Source organism: Pieris napi, chromosome 5 (genome assembly GCF_905475465.1).
Source record: "Pieris napi chromosome 5, ilPieNapi1.2, whole genome shotgun sequence".
Taxonomy (NCBI): Eukaryota; Metazoa; Arthropoda; class Insecta; order Lepidoptera; family Pieridae; genus Pieris; species Pieris napi.
Window position 1 is genome coordinate 11442133 of NC_062238.1, and position 22220 is coordinate 11464352.

Genomic DNA, 22220 nt, shown 5'->3' on the forward strand with positions numbered 1-22220 from the left:
AACTGAAGTATTTCCGGAGCATTTCGACTTAGGGTCCTTTAAGAAAAAAACGTACCAAGTCTTAAAAAGCAACGCTCTTGCGAGACCGTTTGCCTCCTAATACATTTTAAAAAAGGTATTTAAGGATAATAATAGTAGATTTTTTGAAATCAATCCTTTAGTTTTTGAGTATATTCGCTACAAAAAACAAATCAATCCTCTTAATATTTGTATAATTGTTGAGCTTTGCATGGTATTTAATTTTCCTCGTCCACAAACATGATAACTTTATGACATTATCCACCGTTTTCTTGTCATAACATTGTTTTGGTCAAATGTAAATAGTTATTTTAGTTTAAAAAAGTATAATACAGGATTAGAATAAGCTAGTTATAGCTATATTATAGTTAGTTATAATGGTATAAAATATAAAGCAATACTTGAATAATTTTTCAAAGAAATGAGATACATTATTATATTAATGTTATCCTGTACACACGTCTTGCATACAAAAAAAATATCCAATAATGTAAATCGTTATCGATGCCACTCGAACACACAAAAAAAATCATCAAAATCTGTCCAGCCGTTTAGGAATTTAATTATGAAAACATGCACAGAAGATTTATGTATATATACCAGCTGTTTATTTGCTGTATAGATAAATAACCTAGATACCGACTGCAGCGCCATCTGCCGGGCTGAATCTAAACTATCCAAGCGTCAACCAAACGCATACAAAAAAATCGGTACCTATGGATATATTTATTCACAAATGTATATACATATATAAATTAAAATTAAAATCTAATATATATAGATACTATTCTGTATCTTATGTATTTAATCACTACTATGAACTTACTCTGCTAACATATAAAGATTTATTGAAACCTACACCGAAATTAAATTTAATTACAATTATTAAGGTTCTTTGCGTCGTGGAATGCCAGCTAATTATTTACTAATTATTCTATCAATCCCATAAAAATGACACTTGAGTGGGTCCATCTCTACTTCACACATATAAAAGAGAACAAGTAAGAATCAAACAGAATTGTTACGATGCCCACGAAAAGGGAAACAAAAGAGAGGCAAACAAGAAGATTGTAAGTGATCTACAGTAGATGTAGGGCCCACTAGAGAACTCCAAGATTGGAAAAGAGTCTGCATCTTAGGATAAGCTGTAGCAAATAGTTATTATGTACAGATTTTGACTTTACACAATATACTACTTTAGGTATATTTACTTTGAGTGAAGGTAGAGTAAGGACTATTTTGTGGTTTTCAAAATTTAGGTTAATAATGTGATCGTGGGAAAGGAGGGAGCTAGTAGTTTGTTTATCAGAATGCCAAATCGTAAAATGACTGCTTCACGACTGATTTGAGCGCAACCGCCGCCGTGAAAACCGCTGTGTGAGTTCGAAAAGTGAGTTACAGAATCTTAAGGCTGACTTCAATAAAACTCTATTCTATAAAAGTTTATCGTCTTTATTAATAATAAAATATAATTCACATGTAGGTACGATTAGATTTATTATATACAATAGTTTGGGGATGTCACGCAGCTTTCCAACGGAGTCGTGTCAACAATCGATTATGTACACAAAAATTCTTATTCTGTTTTGTTCTCTCCCTTCTATGGTAAAAAGAACGACTAAACGAGATTGAACGATAAAAAACGATTAAATCGTAAGGAAGATCTATGGTTACTTTAAAATCAGCATAATCATGTTTCGGACCAATCTATCCCCGAACACACAACACCGTAACATCCCAAATAAAAACTATAGCTAATATGAAAATAATATTACTCCGATCTTTGGGATTACCTTTAATGATTACTTATCTCTGTGATTTTGTCTATTTACCTACCAAATCTCTAAGCAAAACAGAAATAATATTTTTTAAATTCAAAAGGAGAGATTAATATCTAGAGATGAATGCTATATGCCAAAAGTTGTGAATCTATAGATAATAATTGACCTTAATATAAAGTTACAGTAATGAATTATACATTGGTCTGGTTAAAAATTATAGGTGAAAATGATACATAAAACCACCATAGACTATAGATACATGTCATTGTTTCTTTTTTCATAGATAATGGTAGGTATGCATAAATCATAGAACTAAGCAACAGTTTGTCCATGGAATGGGACATAGACGACTGGCTTCTTTTCTTTAGTTTCTGTGTCAGGACTCAGAGAAGTGTAAGCGTTAATCATACGTTCTTGAATCTCCCAGCGTCTGCGTTCACGTTCAGATTTTGCCTTGCGAATGGAAGTGGCCAGTGAGAAGGAAAATACGATGCCAATAATCTGTAAAAAAACAATGCTTTCAATATATGTATAGCGGCGGCTATGCTAGCGGCTTCGTACGGATGCACATTTATTTTTAAAAAAAAATTGTAGATTATTATTTAATATTGTGGAATGGTATTGTCTATCATCAATCGTTTTCGCAGCGATGAAAGATATTTTATAGGCATTTTTTTACACCTTCGGTAACATTATTATGATTTTAGTAGGGATCCTTATTTTTTATTGCAATTAAAATAGCCTATATTAATCAGTGATAATGTAACATTCAAATGGTGAAAGAGTTTTTAAAATCGGTCCAGTACTTTTTGAGTAAATTCGTTACAAACATACTTACATACAAATTTTCCTCTTTATAATATTAGTATAGATAAGAATTGAATGGAATTACAACCCTATATGAGCCTCTTCTTTAGATTGCATGCATTAAACAATTTATTTTTTAAACAGGTAGCTGTGCCAAAATTTCGTAGATACCTAGTTGCAAAATAATTTATTTTTCTTAGCCGGCTTCCTAACATTTCCTTATATGAGCGTTCCTCGTATGAGCCATTTGCTCATAGGAAAAAATCAGGTTTTCAATCACGCACGATCTTATGGTTGCTAGTCGCTTAAACCATTAAGCATTGCTCTTCATGTCTTAACAGATCTAAGCATTATGACGATATGCGATTATTTGCCAACCAAAAGTACACGTATTATCATTAAATGTTTTGATGTTAACGTCACTAATACGTTTTTTTTTTATAGAACAGGGAGCAAACGGGCAAGACGGCTGACCTGATGTTAAATGATGGACACTCAATGTCAAAGGGTTTGTGCGTTGTCGTCCTTTTAAGAATTGGTACGCTTTCTTGAAGGACCCTAAGTCAAACTGGTTCGGAAATACTTCAGTGGGCAGTTGGTTCCTCATAGTAGCGGTGCCCGGCAGAAATCGCCTTAAATAACGCTGAATTGTTTAAAGGATTTATGGAACTTCTCGCGATAATACGTCGAGACTTTTTATTTCTGCAGTTTCATAAATAGTAGTATGCATATATCAAAAAATTTTTTTTCAAAAAAACTATTAAAAGTCTTCTAAGACACTCGTGTGGCTCAATTCTTTTACTCATAGCATGAAACGCGCGTATTAACTCGTCTTTGGAAGCGCATGTATAGGCGCACCTTTTGGCACACGCGCAACTCGTACGAGCGTTGACGCACTTCTAGTTCTAAGCTGGTATAAGTTCGCAGTTCTGGGTAGAGTATAATAAAGTGACCCAGCATCTTTTTCGTCCTCCCAGTCGACGTCGAATAAGTAACGCAAATAGCAATGTTTCTTCGTCAGAATCCATGTTGATACTGACACGACGCGACTACCGGTTCGAGCGAACACGCCGAAATATGCCAGATTATGCGCGTTTTTTTGAAACGGTTTTATGAAGCGTGTATTGTAGTGCGCGTGTAAACGACCTTATACGTGCATAAAAACACGCTACTCTGTAACCGCCCTTAACAAGGTTGCGAAATAAAGTAAAAGGAAAAGCAAGTTTTAACCTTGCACCGAGGTAGTCACCTTACCAATATCTTCTTTTTCATTAGTAATTTCCTTCACGAAAACGATATGACAACTCTAAAAACGAACTAATTATTTATTTAACTGATAAGATTAATTGCACTTTTGTTTTTATTTTTGAATAATTAATTAGTTTGATAAATGATATGAAGTGATATGGAACATTATTGACATCGTAACTAGGAACTACGCATTCCTCTTTCACCAACAATGTGCGAACACCAAAAATGGGCAAAAGACCGTTGCCAGCGTATAATACGCCGGGAACTTTGGGCCGATGGCTGACCATGCGTCATACTCGTGAACGGGTGCTACTTGTGGTGACTGGTCGTACTTGAATTCGTGTATGCGGTAATGTTAGTTATTTCGACTATGTATTTGCGTGTTGTTCCCACGAGAATGTAAGTGCGTGCTCCTATTTCACCATGCCTCCTGCTTGACAAGTCTTTGTTCTTAATTTACTTTATTATTATCAATTACTAAGATGTCATGTGGAACATGGTGAAATGGTTGCAGCTCCTTACAAACGTTGTGCAAAAAAAACATGGCGATTAAAAAGAGTGGCGGAGAGTTTATTGCCAATTCTTCAGCACCAATAGTAATTGTACATAAAGAAGCATTTCACATATGTACAATTCTTTTTTGACGTTCATAAGTGTACTTTGTGTGAGTGAGTGTACCTATAGAACTAATTTGAGTGTACGACCAACCAGGCTCCATAAGATAAAGCACTCCTTATATGGAAATTGTATTCGTTTTTACAACAAACTCCCAAGCGAAATTAGAGTATTATCACTAAATAAATTCAAAGCCCTCGTTAAGCGAAAATTAATCAACAAAGCCTTTTATAAATTTGAGGACTACTTAAATGATCCTAATCCTTAGGATTGAATTGCTCCAGTTCAAACAATTTGTATGACAATACTTGGCGATTAAAAAGAGTGGCGGAAAGTTTCTTGCCAGTTCTTCTTACCCGCTCTACGCCCTTGACTTGCGAACTGGTAGTAAATGTAAATTTACGATTAATTTAACTTGACGATTCAAAAGTGTACTTGGTTACCCACTTGATAAAGATATTTTGAGTTTGAGTTTGAGTTATATGATTAAATGATTTTTGACTTTGACTATACCTGTATGAACGCAATAGTCATGGCTCCGGCTCCTAGCAATCCAGCGCTTTGGTAGACCAAGTATGTTATTCTGGGGAGGCATCCGTTCGCGTACAATTTTTCGCATTCTTCAACTTGCATTTCATTGACGTACTGGGTGCGCGTTTCGGCACAGCAACTGAATGGTACAGTGATGTTTGCTACGGCTATCCCTTCGTGAGATTGATCGCTTGTTACTTCGCCCCAGTCAAGGTATGAGTCGACACCGCAGCAGTTAAGCTGGAACATTTACAAGCACTAATGGAATCAAGTCGGTTTTATTTATTATCTATTTTTGCTCTCCAACATCACATACAAGGAGGAAAGGATATACAGTCAAAACCGTTTACAACGAAATCGTTTAGAACAACATACCGGTTATATTGACCAAAACCAAAGGTCCCGGCTGAATTCTACTGTATTAGCTACTTAATAACAACGTCATCAGATGTTACGACTATCGGTTTTTACGACCAAATATGTCGTTATAACGACTGTACATGTGTGAAAATAACATGAGAAGTTAAGATCCACGCAACTTCCTCACAATCGTTTCTGCTATTATGGTTTTAATCAATATGGATTGATTCAAAAGTTGGGGTATATGTATGACCCAAAATCGTTGCCAAAACCAAAAATAGGTGTTCCTGAATTCATACAAATGACACAGGCAATATCTAGTACATAATAATATTATATACTAAAATATAGTTAAATGTAGTTACTAGTTACCTATAAGTTTGAAAAGCACCATTGTGTGGGTTAAGTCACGTTCATGATTATGACAGCATAATATAGTATCGTTATATGGTAGGGGAGCCCACGATGCTAAATGGGGATTTACTCGAGCGTCGTAGAGACCTATTGGGATGCAAAGCTTAGATAAAAAGAAGAAAAAAATGTTATATGATAAATTCCTTTTCATCGGTGGGGGAAGCGGCTATAGATAGTTAAATATGTAAAAAAAAACTGTTGCATGGACATCCTCGAGCGCGTCAGATATTGATAGCATCTATGCCCTACGTATTTTTAATAATGTACGTATGTTAATCTGATCGTTTGCATGATGCGGGTGGTTGTATTTAAGGGTTGAAAATTAAAAAAAAAAAAAAATATCGAGCGCGTCAGATTTTCTAAGGGAGTGTTAAGTGCACCAAAAAAAAGCTCTCATTCACTAATCTGACGATTTCTATGGGACGCAAACCCACAGCCATTTTCTTAATTTGCAAAAAAAAATCGCAATTTTGAAATACTCAAGCGCGTCAGATTAAGATATATGTGGTTCATCTTTATGTTCTAAACGTACTGTCTCATAATCTGACGATTATCTAGAGGGATTCGCCTGATCTGACAAAAAAAAAATAGAAAAACGGTTCACCTAAAGGGCCATCCCTGCAACTTCCCGCTAATTCCATTCCTGGGCGCTTAAAATTGATATTTTGAGCTCGCTGAGTTCAAAGAAATAATATTTCTATGCATTTGAGCTCTCCCAGCTCGAAAGTCTGATAGAAGTTTCATAGAACACTATTTTTGGAATTTTCAAACCGCAATAACTTTTGAATGGATCAAGCAATTTTCACGCGGTTGGCGGCATTCGACGCAGTTTTATCATCCTGGAATTTTAATTGATCGAACCACAAATTTCGGAGTAATCCCGAAAAAACACTTTTTCGGGTTTCTTTCGTGTACGATATCTCTCGAACGAATCAACCGCTTTTGACCAGCTTGGTGGCGATCGACGTGGTTTTTCAAGCTCAAAGGCGGATTAGTTTTTGAAGTTGATCGATAAAGAAACCACTTTAAAAAAAAATATTTCTTATTTTTTTAAGATTTTTCAAAATTTCTCAAAATCTATCGGTCCGAATCGGTTCAAATTCACAGGAAATGTAATTTTGAGGGAAATATTTAGAACGCCGTTTAGTAGATTCCGATCGGTTTAAGGAAATGTAGGCATCACGCAGCTGCACGCATTTAACTTTATCGACGAATTTTTGTTATTTCGGCTTGCGGAAATCGTCAGATTATATATTTTTCATTATTCTTGAATTATTTCCTTCAAAATAAAAAAAAAATTAGCTACGCTCGAGAATGTCGAGATGACGTTTTTTTTTTACAACTTTGTTGCCCTCCCCTTTTTTTCCGTCACTCTCAAATTGTCAGATTAGTGGAATATACACTTTTTAGGATGTAATTAACTCACCCTACCTTAATCTGACGCGCTCGGGAATTTCTGATGGTCAATTTTTTTTTACTAAACTGATCCTGTCTCCTTCACGTGCGGCTTTATATATGGGCCTCATATTTTGTGGAGGTACTTAACCGGGTACAAGGTATCCCCCTATATATTAATCTGCCGCGCTTTAGTAAATCCCGAAATCCCCTCTTGGGCTCCCCTACCAATACGTATCTCTGTCATTTTTAAGTGTTGGTTGTCTAACTGTAGTAGGTCTATCATGGTCTAGCAGTTACTTATATATTATGTATTTATAGTATGTGCGCTGTAGAATGGTGCGGGTGACAGTTTCAGTAACGTTTCGTTTCACTCTTGAAAGTTGCCGCGCTTTACAAATTATGACTTAATATTTCAGCTGTACCACATTCGTAATATATTAAATCATTAATAACTGCAGTAACTTAAATAACCCAGCCAGAATATTCTAGTCTACAAATAAAATGAAATTGACAGAAAAATAAGCAACTGTCACACGCACTTACAGCGCACATAGTATAGATAAGTTAATAGTTTAACCATAGATTATAAATTCTGTGTAACAAAGACAATTGATATATAATATTAAACTTACTCTGTTCTGAATAAAGTCGTAACTATCAGTGACATCTGGGTAAGTGTAGTAGTATGGCAGACTGTCTCTGAGGTTCTCATCCAGCATTCGCGCCACCTGACCACGAAGGGTGTAGGCGGCAATGGCTGCTGCGACCTCAAGCACCAGCACCAAACTTAATATCACTGCGAACTGAAAGTGTCATTTGAGTTAATTTCTCCAGACCGGAAATGGTTTTTTTTAAATACTTTTGCTATTGGGTATTGCCTAAGGGCACAAAAACTGATACACCTGTTGTTTATATATATAATAGGGGGGGGGCCGAGCCTACGGGACGCCCAAAAGGGGCAGTTATCGCAGCTCATAGACACCCATTTTTAGTGGGTGCGTTGCCGGCCTTTGAAGGAGTATACTCCGAATTTTGGATAGTTGGATTTGGTGGTCGGTCGTCCCACCGGGTGTAGATTCTACAGTTTTTTTTTTATATAAAGACAATTCACACCAATTGACCTAGTCCCATGCTAAGCTGGTGAAGCTTGTGTTATGGGTACTAGGCAACGGATATACATACATATTATAGATAGATAGACATATAAATACATATTTAAACAGCCAAGACCTAAGAACAACACCAATTAATGCTCATCACATCGATGTTCGTCTCAGCCGGGGATCGAACCCGGGACCCATGGATTCATAGTCAGGGGTTCTAACCACTAGACCAATGAGTCATCTAGTTCGCTAGTTCGCAAAAGAATGTGCCTTGTGAAACGAACTGTGGAAAACTTCCAGCCATCAAGGTGATGTTGATGAAATTTTGAATTCATACAGCTCGTACGTACTAATATGACTTTACATCGAAAAGCAATTTTATAACAAAAGAATTATTCACACTGTATCTATAAATCAAACGTTATCGCTTATCATTAGCCGCTTATCACCTCTTTCGTAAAAGTCTGATACATTATTGATAACACGCTCGTTTAATGCATAAACTGGATGCAATGTTCAGTATTTCCACCTTTTATCTTTAAAACAAATCATTTTGATATAAAAATAAATAAGAAAGTTTTGCTGTTGTTATCATCAATGTATACAATGATTTTATTCAACCCATAACCTCTAAAGTTTTTAAATGACGTCATTGTATAAAAAACTTTTTTTTTATATAACAGGGGCAAACGGGCAGGAGGCTCATCTGATGTTAAGTGATACCGCTGCCCATGGAGGCTCGCAAACCCAGGGGGCTCGCAAATGCGTCGCCAGCCTTTGAAGAATTGGTACACTCTTTTCTTGATGTGAAATTGGCAAAATACTACAGATATCAGCTGGTTCCACATAGTGGTGTTGCGCGGTAATAACTTAAGTGTAAAAACTTAGTTGTGAAACGACGCAGAATACGAAATTCCATTCGTATCAACTCTGAGTCCGAACCTTTCTTAGTCTTAATAGATAGAAAGATATATCTCTACGTAGATTACACTTGGGGAATTCGTTCAAATATTTCGATAGGACTTTAGACTACCGGCATAAGGTGTAACTGTCGTTAATAGTTAGTGCTATGAATTGAAAACCACCATTGTGTGGGTCACGTTCATGGTAATACTATAACTCTTTTATTATCTTTTGGATTTAATTACTCATTTATATATGTTAACGTAAAATTGTAAACACCGTTAGATTGTAATCTATCTCGCGAGATTATAAACTGTCGAAAGATTGTGAACCTCAGCGTACTGCTTACAATTTAACGTATTATTATTCGGTAGATTGTACTACACTAACTTAGTTATCATTCAAACTTCTTTGGTCAATTACAGATTAATTTTACTTCCCAACAATTTCATATAACTACCGAATAATAATACGTTAATTTGTAAGCAGTTCGTTGAGGTTCACAATCTTTCGACAGTTTACAATCTCGCGAGATAGATTACAATCTAACGGTTTTTACAATTTTACGGTGACATATATACCAAATGTGACCGTTTGTCTATTAATTTCAACAAATACTTACAATATTGACTAAGCAAGTGCTCTCTTTCAAAGCACCGATGCATCCGAAGAGTGACACGAACAGCATGATGACTCCAATGACAACGATGAAGGTCGCTGGTGAAAACATCTGGTCGTAGAGGAAGAAGGCGACATCGTGGTAAATTGCATAGATAGTTGTGCCCACTGAGATTATCAACGCTGATGTCAGCTGAAAATAAAATAGATTAGGTTAACTTCTATTAGCGATATTTTGTATTTATTTATTTTATAGAACGGGGCAAACGGACAGGAGATGCACGTGATATTAAGTGATACCATGGACACTCAATGCCAGGGGGCTCGCGAGTGCGTTGCTGGAGAAGAATTGGAACGTTCTTAAAAAACCCTAAGTCGAATTAGTTCGGAAATACTTCAGTGGGTAGATCCACATAGGGGTGGTGTAAAAACTGCCTTAAATAACGCTCAGTTGACGACGTCATCGAGCCGCAGATATTAATCCAAACAACTCTGAACATTTTCCGTGGTAAATGCGGTAGAAGATGCAGCCCCACATCATGATTGCTAAATAAAATGCAGTTTCTATATTGTTTATTTCCGTAGCGTTTGGGATAGAGCGGTACAACAATTCACTATTGGCATCGGGATCGCTATAAGTTACGTTGTAAATTTAAAGTTCTTGAAAACTGATTTCGTTTTGTAGTTCTGAGTGTATCGATCAACGAAAAGAAGTCAGTGCCCAGTAATTCTCAAGCAGGACCGGAATTAGAGGTCTGGAGGCCTCTGGGCTGGAAGAGGTGCAGGCTTCTTGACCCCAAAATTATTTTCCAAATAAAATGAAAAAAAAAAATTCTGTCGAGTTTCTCAATCAATTATTTATTGTGAAACCGAGTACTTAGATCCTTTTAGTAATTAACAAACATATAAATATATAAATACAGATTAATGATTTCTTATAATATTTAAGAACAATATAATCAAGGCCAAACTTTGTTTTCTAGTCGATATTTAAAACACAAAATTGTTTTCCGAAAAACACTTCCATCCTTTGCGGAGGCCCCGGGCCTGTAGCCCTGGTTGCCCTCCCCTAAATCCTGTTCTCAAATAACAAGACTAGGCAGAAGGTTGAAAGTTGGAAAATGAATTTCAATAAACAATAAACGCGTCATTGTGGAATTTGCAATTGTTATACAAATCACAATGCGTGTCCTATTAGACTTATATTATGATTTCTACAACCTTACATGTTACATAAACAAAGATTATGTTAAACTAGCTCTAACAAATACATATGACTATTTTAATAGCACTTTATATCTATAAATCCGTGTCGCTACAACCCGCTTGGCCCCAAATATCAGTTCGGTGCAGTAGGTAATTTTTAAATGACTTTACAAAACACTTTTAATTTTACTTTGTTTTACAAAGCGAATAGGCGTCCAGTTTCGGCCTATTAATTCGAATCACCGCAGTCCAGTAATGGAATTTTCTTTCTATGTACGTAGCACTTGATTCTGCAATGCAACATCGTGAGGAAACCAGCACGGATTAAGGACCGATCTGGTCGCCAAACTCCAAAAAAGTTCATCGTTTCTTGAAGTAGGAATGGAAAAAATATATGGTGGAGTTGAGTGGTTTATGTATCCATTTTGAAAGATCGATACACGATTCAAACAACCTTGATTGATAGAAAAAATCCAAACATAGCCAATTTTTGACACTTTGAATTCATTTTTTTATTATGACGAAAATGTAATTATAACATGATTTTGAAATTTACTCGAAATATTTTACCGCAAGCCAAGTAATCCATTTCAGAATATCCTGAATCAAAGGTAACACGTGTGATAGAGATAGCCTAAATAAAAATAAAAGGATAAAAAAACAGAAATAAAGTTATAAATTCGCGTAAAAGAAAAAGACGCTACCAGATCAAGCAAGATAGTTATTATAAATTGGTTATATTGCCTTTCAATTTTACGCGAACGTAGTTCAGTGGTAGTTAATCTAGACTATTATTAAAGCATATCGTGACAGGTGACATTTGACCTTGTAGACAGTCGCAAGGACAGTGGTTACTGCGGTGTTTATATATTGATTTTACACCGCACAATTTTACATTGTTCAGTCTACATACAAATATGTATGGTAACAAAGGTATAAGTACTGGAGTATTGTAACCCCATAGGCAGAGAAATTTCAACATGATTTGATATTTTACAGCGATAATTTAGGCTGTGCTTTCTTAACTGTTTTGGCTAGAGTTAAAAGTTTTGACACCAAGCATTTTAACAAAATATTTGCATAAGAAAATGTATTAATTCAACAATGTTTAATACTTTTCCACCGGATTCGTTCCGGTTAAACAGCTTTGATTTATTTAGTGGAAAATGGAAAACACAAATGGGTGTAATGAAAATCATACAAGTGGACGTAAACTTATTATCTCTGAAATTAATTACGTATGAAGCTATAATTTTATTTTACAAAAAATGTTTACTTAATTATAACAATTTGAATAACCCGAGATTTTCCCGGTTCACAAAATAATTTACCTAATTACTTTAATGATCGTTACGTCTTCTGTTTAATCTTAATTAATAAATATTATAAGTTCCGTATTCATATTTATTATTTTGACAAATACATTATTAATTATAAATTCTATAGTTATTTTTAAACAAATTTATAATTAATAATATATCCCTGATAGTTATGCTTTGATGTTAAATTTCTGCTTTTTCATGTTAAAAATAGGGTCTACCTTTCGTGTGAGAGGGTGCATATTTTATTATTTTAACAAATATTGATTGTTCAGTACACGGAATATTAGGGTTGGGTAGTCGCGGTTTTAACTTATTCTAGAGTTCATGACTTAAATATGTAGTAAACAACAGAGCTGGTGCGGCTTGTGATGAGGCTGAGAAAGCTAAAACATGCAATTACAGAGGTCTAGGCTCCGAATATGATTTTGTCCCATTCGGTGTTGAGACCCTTGGTCCGTGGGATCCTAGCGCTATAAGGCTTTTTAAGGAAATATCAAAAAGGTTAGTCGACATCACAGGGGTCCGAAAAGCTAGCATACCTCGGACAAAGAATTAGTCTAGCTATTCAAAGGGGGAACGCTGGCAGTATCTTCGGAACCTTGCCTAAAGGGACTCTTTTTAATAATATATTTTAGTTATAACCTTAAAATATAGGTTAGTTATTGTTTTTTTAGTTTTACCATAATTATTTTGATATTTAAATAAACCAAACTTCTGTAATATGTAGCTATGTCATATTACAACTTCGATCAAGAATGAACGACGAAACGATAAGAGGTTTAGTCCCTTATCAAATGCATTGAACAACAGATGTTTTGATGTTTATGACTAATCTCAATTCTACGAAATTGAACTACCAATTTTTCGTTTCTCTTTACGCAACACGCTTTTTTATTGCTGTTCTTTTGTATTGATAGAAATAATAATTTTAAGCTTGACTATAGATAGTTTGACTTTTACTAGGAATGGCCCAGTGGGAAGAAAAATGAGGGGACGCTCACCTGAAACCTAAGAGATAGCGGGGAAAGATTAGAGATAGCGAAGATGAGAGACAATCCCGAGAGACCTTCAATCCGTCGGAGGTCGTGTATTAATATTAAATATATTAAACATACGGCTATTTTTTATTTTATAGTATCTATAGCTGGCAGCTTCATTAAATCTCAATCATTTTATCAAAGACAGAAACTATGTATTAAATTATTATATATTTGTTTGAAAATAATATAAAATATCGATAACGAGAACAAAACTGAGGTCGAAAATTGTATTCTTAATTTATCCTTATTTAATACTACTGATTATAATTAATTCTACATAATAAGGTTTCTGGGGGAAATGGGATCCATACTTCAGAACACGCATGAAAATAACAAAACTAACACCCATCTAATTTGTATTTTTTATAGAATGGAATTAAAGTGGCTTAATTATATTATTATAACCCCAAGAAGGCGCTTGATGGAACGGGCAAGCAGAAAGATGGCCGTCCGAAGCAAACCTGGTGTGAAGATGAGGCAAGAATGAAAGACTTGGAGCGAGGTGAAATACGAGGCTCAAGACCAAACGCGTTGCAGACTCACTGTGGACGCCCCTGCCCCATCTAGGGGTTATAGGAAATCAAGACAGCTCATTATAATTATAGAGCAAGAAACGACAACGATAAGCGTTACCATAATTCATAAATAAGTAGACAATTCTATTACAATTTCAATTAATATATGTATAAATTATCTGTATCGGTTTTCCCTATAACTATTTTTTTTAATGTAAAAGGAGGCAAACGGGCAGGAGGCTCATCTGATGTTAAGTTATACCACCCATAGACATTCACATTGCTAGAGGGCTCGCAAGAGCGTTGCCGGCTTTTTAAGAATTGGTACACTGTTTTCTCGACAATAAGTCGGAAATACTTCAGTGGGCAGCTGGTTCCACATAGTGGTGGTGCGCGGCAAAAACTTCCTTTAGAAACGCAAACTTAATATGTGGTAAATAATAGTCGTACTATAAAGGTGTGTGTTTTAAGAAACTTATTAGCAATACCAAACTGAGTATGATAATGGTGATAAAAAACCGACGTCATTTCCTTATTTATTGTTCTTGAGTTATTTCAGGGATTCAGACACATGGCGAGGAAAATTTTTTTTTTTTTTTTTTTTTTTTTTTTATGGCTTTTATATGTGCCAACTGGGCACAAGGTACTTCGCCAGTGTCGTGTAGATGGAGAAGGCACGATGGAGATTGATCGGTGAAAATAATAATTAAGTTAATTTTGAATATGCACCTAAACAAAAACAAAATAGTTGCAATTCGATTGTTAGTTTTAAGACTGCACAGACAACACAAATATGAGTGAGTAATAATACCATTATTAAATACTGTTTCCTCTTTATAATAATTTTTATATATATATTACACTTTAATTTTATTGCTTTCTATATATTTACATAAAAATCTACAATATGGACTAAACACAAACATTAACAAACATTTAACACTTAAAGGACGGGGGACTTTACGGGGAAGAACGTCATAGAGAGGATAGGTTAGTTTGGGACAATTAAATAGAATGTGAGATACAGTGCCTTCATCCAAGCCACACTCACAGATAGAGTGATCCCTTATCCGGAGCTTGGCTAGATGAACAGGGGTGCAAGCATGACCAAGACGAAGACGTGAGATTGTGGATGTAATCCAGCGATTTGCATTCCGATAATGACAAAACCAGGGTTGTCTTGGTATGTTTGGTTGGATGGAAGCATAAAACTTACCCTTAACCGATTTGGAGTCATTCCAAAATGTCTTCCAGGTTCTGTCCAGATATGTCTTTGCAAGAGTACAAAGATCCTGTGCTGAATTTTCAAAATGATCTAGAGAACCTGACTCAACAGCTGATTTAGCACATGAATCAGCAGTCTCGTTTCCAGGGATACCTGAGTGGCTAGGAATCCAAACTAGTATGATAGACAATCCTTTTTGATTACAAGAGAGCAGAGTCTCCCTGATTTTTAGAATAATGGGAAAACGTGATTTGCTGCGAAATGGGTTTTCTTTAATGGACATTAAACAACTAAAAGAGTCTGTCAAAATAGCTGTCTGTTGTATGTTATGGGAGTGTGCAAACAGGATTGCCTCCAATAGAGCAGTAGCCTCTCCTGTGAACACTGAAGATTCGGGAGGACATTTAAATTTCAGGATAATTCTATACCGAGGAACCCAACAGGCAGCACCAACACAGCCGTCTGGAGACAGCTTTGATGCGTCAGTGTAAATAAGAAGATGATTTGGCCAATTTTGATTAATATAGCTTTGTAATTTGATGTTGGTATCTGGGGCTCCTTTGATCAGACCAAGGTCTGTGATGATGGGAGGTTTGTATACCAGGGCTTTATAAGAAGTAGAATACAGGGGATTTATTGGAAAAGATATCAGGGGGTTAGGGAGGCTGGTGAACTTTAGATAACTATCTAGCAGATAGGAAGAGGAGTTGCGGGTACAAGGAGAATGTGATAGTTGGGATAATCGATGCCAAAGAGGGTGGGATGATAGCTGTAACATCTTGCTAACAAAGCGGTCACATAAATACTGCCGGCGGATGTGTAGAGGAGGATCAACACACTCAACCTGCAAAGCATTAGTGGGGGAGGATTTCATTGCACCTAGAATGATTCTAAGGCACCTATATTGAATTTTGTTTAGTTTCTCAGCAGCTGATTTGTTAAAGGGATCCAGAACAAACATACAGTAATCCATATGACTACGTACTAAGGCATTATACAATAACTTTAAAGAATAGGGGTGAGCGCCCCACCAAACTCCCGCTACTGCTCTTAGTACGTTAATACCTTTTTCGCATTTTTTGATAATGTGTTCAGAATGGGCAATTCCGTTCAGCCGGTTGTCTAAATAAATACCTAAAAATTTTGCTTTATCTGTCAGGTTGATTGCTTGATTTTCAAATGAAATGAGTAGAGTGGGAATGTATCTCTTCCTTGTAAACACCACTGCCTGAGATTTGCCCACTGACAGGGACAAGCCGTGGTCAGACAACCACTGGCCTAGATAATACAAAGCAGAATTGATACGACAGGATACTTCCCCTATACTGCTTGAGCTGTGATAGAGGACAATATCATCAGCATATTGTAAAATATTGCAAAAACTGGTAACAGACAGTTCGAGGTCATAGGTATAAATGCTATAGAGCAGAGGGCTGAGAACTGAGCCTTGAGGGAGACCTTTCCAGACTAGTCTGGGGGGAAGAGAGGTATTCTGATGCTTTATCAAAATAGATCTGGTAAATAGCAGATTACATATGAGATGTACCATCCTCGAAGAAACACTCAGCTTAAGCAGTTTCTGCCTGAGCGCTGGAAGTAGGACACTGTCATATGCAGCAGCAATATCAAGAAACACACCCACAAGGTACTCTCCTTTTGTAAAGGCTAGGCGAATGTCTGTTGTCAGTATACTGAGGCTGTCTGTGGTACTCATACCCTTCCGGAACCCAAATTGGGATGAGGGGAGAATATTTCTACTTTCCATTAACCATTCCAGTCGGTTTTTAAGAAGGTGTTCCGTTACTTTAGCTAAAGTAGATGACAAAGCTATGGGACGATAAGAATTTGAATCTGAAGGGTTTTTTCCAGGTTTGAGAATGGGAATGACTATTTGAGATGTCCAAGATGTCGGTATAATACCAGTTTCAAAAATTTTGTTGATTATTTTTAGATAGTAAAGTTTAGCTTTGTCATTTAGTCTAGTCAGGAAGGAATATGGAACGCCATCTTCCCCTGGAGTTGAATCTTTGAGACCATTAAGAGCGATTTGAAGCTCAGAGAAAGAAAAGGGAGCATCCATTTCATTGTTAGCCGGAGCTGGCGTAGAACTTAGAAATGAGTCCACATAGGGAGCGAAAGGTGGAGCCAGTTTATCCGCAAAGTTGTTAAGCCAGTCAGAAGGGTTATTTGAAGAAGGATTAACATGGTTCAGGGAACGACGGAATCTCCTCACATTAGACCACACAATAGAGGATGGAGAACGAGGGCTAAGGGATTCGCAAAATTGTATCCAACTACATCTTTTCTTCCTGGATACCAACCTTTTAATTTTAGCATCAAGCTTCTGGTAATTAATAAAATTCTCCTGTGACATACTGGCTGAGTAAGATTTCTCTGCAGCCATTCTCTTACCAAACAAATCGCTGCATTCATCATCCCACCAGGGAGAGGAAAGCAGCTGATTTTTAGGAGAGTGCTTTTTGGGGATCTGGGAATCGGCCGAAGATATGAGAGAATTTAAAAAAAGATCATAGCACGACAAGACATTTTCTTCGCATTCCAAATCAGGCAGAGTGTCTACCATGCAATCAACGGATTGGGCATAATCTTTCCAGTTTGCTTTTTTGAGTTTATATTTTAAAAGGGGGTTGTGGTAAGAGGGGGGTAAGGATTTGTTATTTAATGAAATAATTACAGGAAAATGATCACTGCCATAGGTGAACTCAAGGGCGTTCCAAGTTAGTTGCGAGGCTAGGTTAGGGGAACAGAGGGTGAGATCCACTGCAGATTTGGGATTCTGATTAGGGTATACCCTGCGAGTTGGAGAGCCATCATTGAGGATGCAGAGATTGACATCGTCGAGTAAGTCAATCAGCAGTGGAGCAAACCTATCACTAGCATGGCACCCCCACATAGTGTGATGGGTGTTAAAGTCACCCATGGCTATGATAGGGCTGGGAAGGGATGATAAAATTGATTGTATCTCAGGAAGAAGAGAAGGAGAAGGGTGAGGAATATACAAAGATACAAAAGAAATGTCTAAGGTACGAACAGCAACAGCATTAATCTGATCGCTGTGGGTAGGGAGAGGAATTTGGGAGAATGGGAGGGAATGCCGTACAAAGACAGCACTGCCCGCATACCCATCATTCCTGTCATCCCGCAGACAGGAAAAGCCAGGCACCCGAAATCGGGAACCAGGTCTCAGCCATGTCTCCGAGATGGCAACAATCGTGGGTTTATGGAGGTTTATGAGGGAAATTAATTCATGTTTTTTTGAACGTAAGCTTTTACTATTCCATTGAATTAGGGTTATTGGGTCCGTTTTGTAGTAATTTAAAAAGTTGGGATAGGTTTTTGGCAACGTTGGGCGGTAGGGGGATCTCGCTACATGGAGCGACAATACTTAGAAGAAATTCAGAAATAAATTCTAACATTTTTCCCTGAGAGGGAAGGGTGTCAACATTATTGTTGAGAGCACAACCATTTGGGAGGGATGAGGAGCACTCACCAACAATAGTCTGGTGAGCTGTTCTATCGTACCCCTTTGCTAGAGGAGCTTGGGGACGAGGGGAGCGATAAATTGTTTGGCGATAGGAGGCATTGGTAGGAGTTTGGGCTTTTTGAGTAGATTTTAGAGAATAGGCAGGAGGGGTAAACATTTCTTTTGTCATCTCAGCATATGAACGTCGGACAGGAGGAAACTTAATTGCTGCTTCAACGTATGAGATGTTGTCCTGGGACATCACCATTTTTATGGATTGCTGTCGAGTAAATTCTGGACAGCCCTTGTCAGAAGCAAAATGTTTGCCTGAGCAATGTAAACATGTGGATTTTTCTAAAGTGACTTCACACGTATCACCTGTATGGGGCTGAGCACACCTGTAACATCTTGGCTTAGATCGGCAAATCGATTTGATATGTCCAAAACGGCAGCAGTTCAGGCACTGTATGGTTGGGAGTTGGTAGGTTTCGACAGGGAGGGAAGTGTGGTAGGAGTAAACCTTGGCATTTGCCCTCTGAAGGTAAGGACGACAGATTGGGTAGGCACCCAGGTGGTGACACCCTCAGTGACTGTTTTTCGGTTCAGTCGCCTTGATTTTAATACTTCACCACATCCAGGAGGAAGCTCTAATGAAATCACGAGTTCGTCCATTGACCAGTCCACCGGTACACCTCTGACCAACCCCATTCTGGTAATGTTGTAAGTGGGGATAATAGCTTTAAACTTGCACATACTAAGAACCGGGTTGACCAGAAAGTTGTTGGCAGCTTCAGCAGAAGAGAACTCAACGGTGATTTTATTACGGCCTATATTTTTTACACCATCGTGTATGATAGAATTAATTTTGTGCTTATGCATAAACTGGCCGAATGTTATAGCTCGTAAAGAGGCTCCGGAAGATGGGTCTTCTACTTCACGGGAGACTTGGACAATGAACGGACCTTTATCTTCATTAGAGTAAGACCTAGGTCCATCGGAGAAGGAGGGGTGGACATAAAGGTGTTGTATAGACGGGTTCGCCTGAGCGGGATCCGTAATAGTTTTTTTTAAAGGATGGTTCATTTCTCTCCTCTCCTTGTCGTTTGCGAGACGTAGAAGAGGTTCCCGGGTCAGGAGGCTCGGGGTCAGGATCTAGATCCATATTACTAAAACTACAGCAACTATATTAATTTAAATTTTATACTTTACCAGCACCAATAGGGTTAGTTTTATCTAAATAGCACAATAACAACTATTTCAGCTTAGGAAAATCACAGAAACTCCGAGAAAAACACGGAAATCTCACTAACACGTGCGTCAACCAAAGCTAACGCGAGCCGACCCCGAGGAAAACTTGCCTTAGACCCGACAGTGTGACAGGATCATCTACTTGTCTATTATATTGACAAATGATCATGAAACAGATACAGAAATCTAAAGCCTAAAAAGGTTGTAGTGCCACTGTTTTTAAATAAGAATTTGCTACGAAAGCAAAAGTTCTAATAACATGTGACTTTCTTCTTTATATAATAAAAAAGGAAGAAGTTTTTATTGTTTATAAAGCTTTTATTGCTTAGGATATCTAAGCCTATGATTTTTAATAGACAGTTAGCGCTATTAATAACACCTGTAAGTCGAATTTCATTTATTCACGTCTTTTGACATTAGGGAGTAGTTTTAAATAGATTCTTTTAAATTAAATATTCATGTAAAGAAAAAGTTATATTTCTTAGATTATTAATTATCTATTATGTGTTAACTGACTGATATTTCATTTTTTTGTAAGACGCTACTTTTGACTTGTCACATATAATAATTTTTAAAAGGAAGATTTTTTTGTTAGAACATTTTGGATTATAAAAGTGATTTTTTTCTAGTAAAATAGATCTTTAAATGTTGTTTCTTAGAATACATATTTCAGCAACACATTTGAGTTTCATTTGAGTTTCAGTTTGACGACTCATTGGTCTAGTGGTTAGTACCCCTGACTGCGAATCCATGGGTCCCGGGTTCGATCCCCGGCTGAGGCGAACATCGATGTGATGAGCATTTGGTGTTGTTCTTAGGTCTTGGGTGTTTAAATATGTATTTATATGTATATCTGTTGCCTAGTACCCATAACACAAGCTTCACCAGCTTAGCATGGGACTAGGTCAATTGGTGTGAATTGTCTTTAAAGAAAAAAAAAAAAAAAAAAAATTTATCATATGTATATTATAAATATATAATTGGCTATGTCGATATTTTCATTGAATTTTTCGTATAAAATTGCTCGGTATAAAGTTAATGAATAATAACACTAAGAGTTAATGTAAATCAATTAACGGGTCATTATCAAAATATATAAATTAGTCTGAGAAAATATGATATATAGTCAAAATAATATATAATATTTATCTAACTTTAAATCATTGACCCAAATGTTTGATTGGATTTATCATCAAAGTAATATTACACGAATTACGATTTGACGGTACTTGCAAATAAAACAGTACTGATAAAAACCAGTTCGCAAATTACCTACATTGTCATCACACTGTATTAACATTACTTATATATATATAATTATTAACTTTATTGCTACGGTAATAAGGACATTATTCCCATTCACGCTGAACACGGAAAATTTCGTAAGTAAAACAAATGGAACTATAAACAATACTTGGCGATTAAAAAGAGTGGCGGAAAGTTTCTTGCCAGTTCTTCTTACCCGCTCTACGCCCTTGACTTGCGAACTGGTAGTAAATTTAAATTTACGATTAATTTAACTTGAAGATTCAAAAGTGTACTTGGTTACCCACTTGAGTAAAAATATTTTGAGTTTGAGTTTATATTCAAAAAGAACTTTTGTTTACGTAATAGGTTAATCACGGCCAAAAGTTTTGTATCTAATAGAAATTTAATGCTATATTACAATAAGAACATTTCTAAGCGATAATTAGCTTACGCATCAGCACTTAAATGTAAGGAGAATTCTCAGTTTTTGTCTCACTTTTCACAAATTATATCAAGGTTACTAAAGCCTTACAAAACTACAACGCATATTCTAAACATACAAATCTTACCACAAATATAGCTGTAACACACAGCAACATATATTTAATACACTTCATTCCGACTTCTAGATTATTCTGCGCCATTTTAAAACACTGAAATAAACAGATTTCAGACTCTTAACTGATAAGGTACGCGTTCGCACACTAACACGATCCAATACTCAATGCCGTGAAAACTGGCGTTTAGTTCAGTGTATCGCTAGGGTTGTCACAGGTAATTTTTATTTACAATTTCTTTCATTCTTTGAAGCTATTGTGGAGTTATGTTAATATTTAAACCACAATATAGGAAAATAATAAGATAGATTAAGGTTGTATTTATGAATTACCTTACTTGTTAAAAATTATATTTAAACATATTGGTATGTGCACTTATGAACGTCAATATTAAAAATACAAGTCGACATCACAGGAGACCGAAAAGCTGGCAGCTACCTCGGACAAAGATTTAGTCCAGATATTAAAAAGGGGAACGCTGCCAGTATCTTCGGAACCTTGCTTAAAGGGAGAATATATTTTAAGGTTTGTTATTATTTTTTTATTAATTATTTAACTGTGTTCTATTAATAAATG

General features: G+C 36.4%; 1 protein-coding gene across 1 annotated transcript; it reads right to left on the minus strand.

Annotated features, from left to right (window-relative positions):
• Positions 1-1454: 1454 nt before the first annotated feature.
• Positions 1455-21819, minus strand: LOC125049389 (CD63 antigen-like). Its single transcript, XM_047648627.1, has 5 exons — positions 21657-21819; positions 9804-9992; positions 7808-7978; positions 4986-5243; positions 1455-2300 (listed from the first exon to the last, which is right to left on the minus strand). The coding sequence occupies exons 1-5, from the start codon at positions 21729-21731 to the stop codon at positions 2112-2114; spliced, it is 882 nt and encodes a 293-aa protein (XP_047504583.1). The 5' UTR covers positions 21732-21819; the 3' UTR covers positions 1455-2111.
• Between the last annotated feature and the right edge of the window lie 401 nt (positions 21820-22220).

Coding starts and splice junctions, on each gene's coding strand:
- LOC125049389 (XM_047648627.1), bottom strand. CDS start 21,731: ATGGCGCAGAATAATCTAGAAGTCGGAATGAAGTGTATTAAATATATG. Junction 9,993..21,656: donor GTGTTACAGCTATATTTGTG/GTAAGATTTGTA, acceptor TTTTATTTTCAG/CTGACATCAGCGTTGATAAT. Junction 7,979..9,803: donor GCACTTGCTTAGTCAATATT/GTAAGTATTTGT, acceptor TGACACTTTCAG/TTCGCAGTGATATTAAGTTT.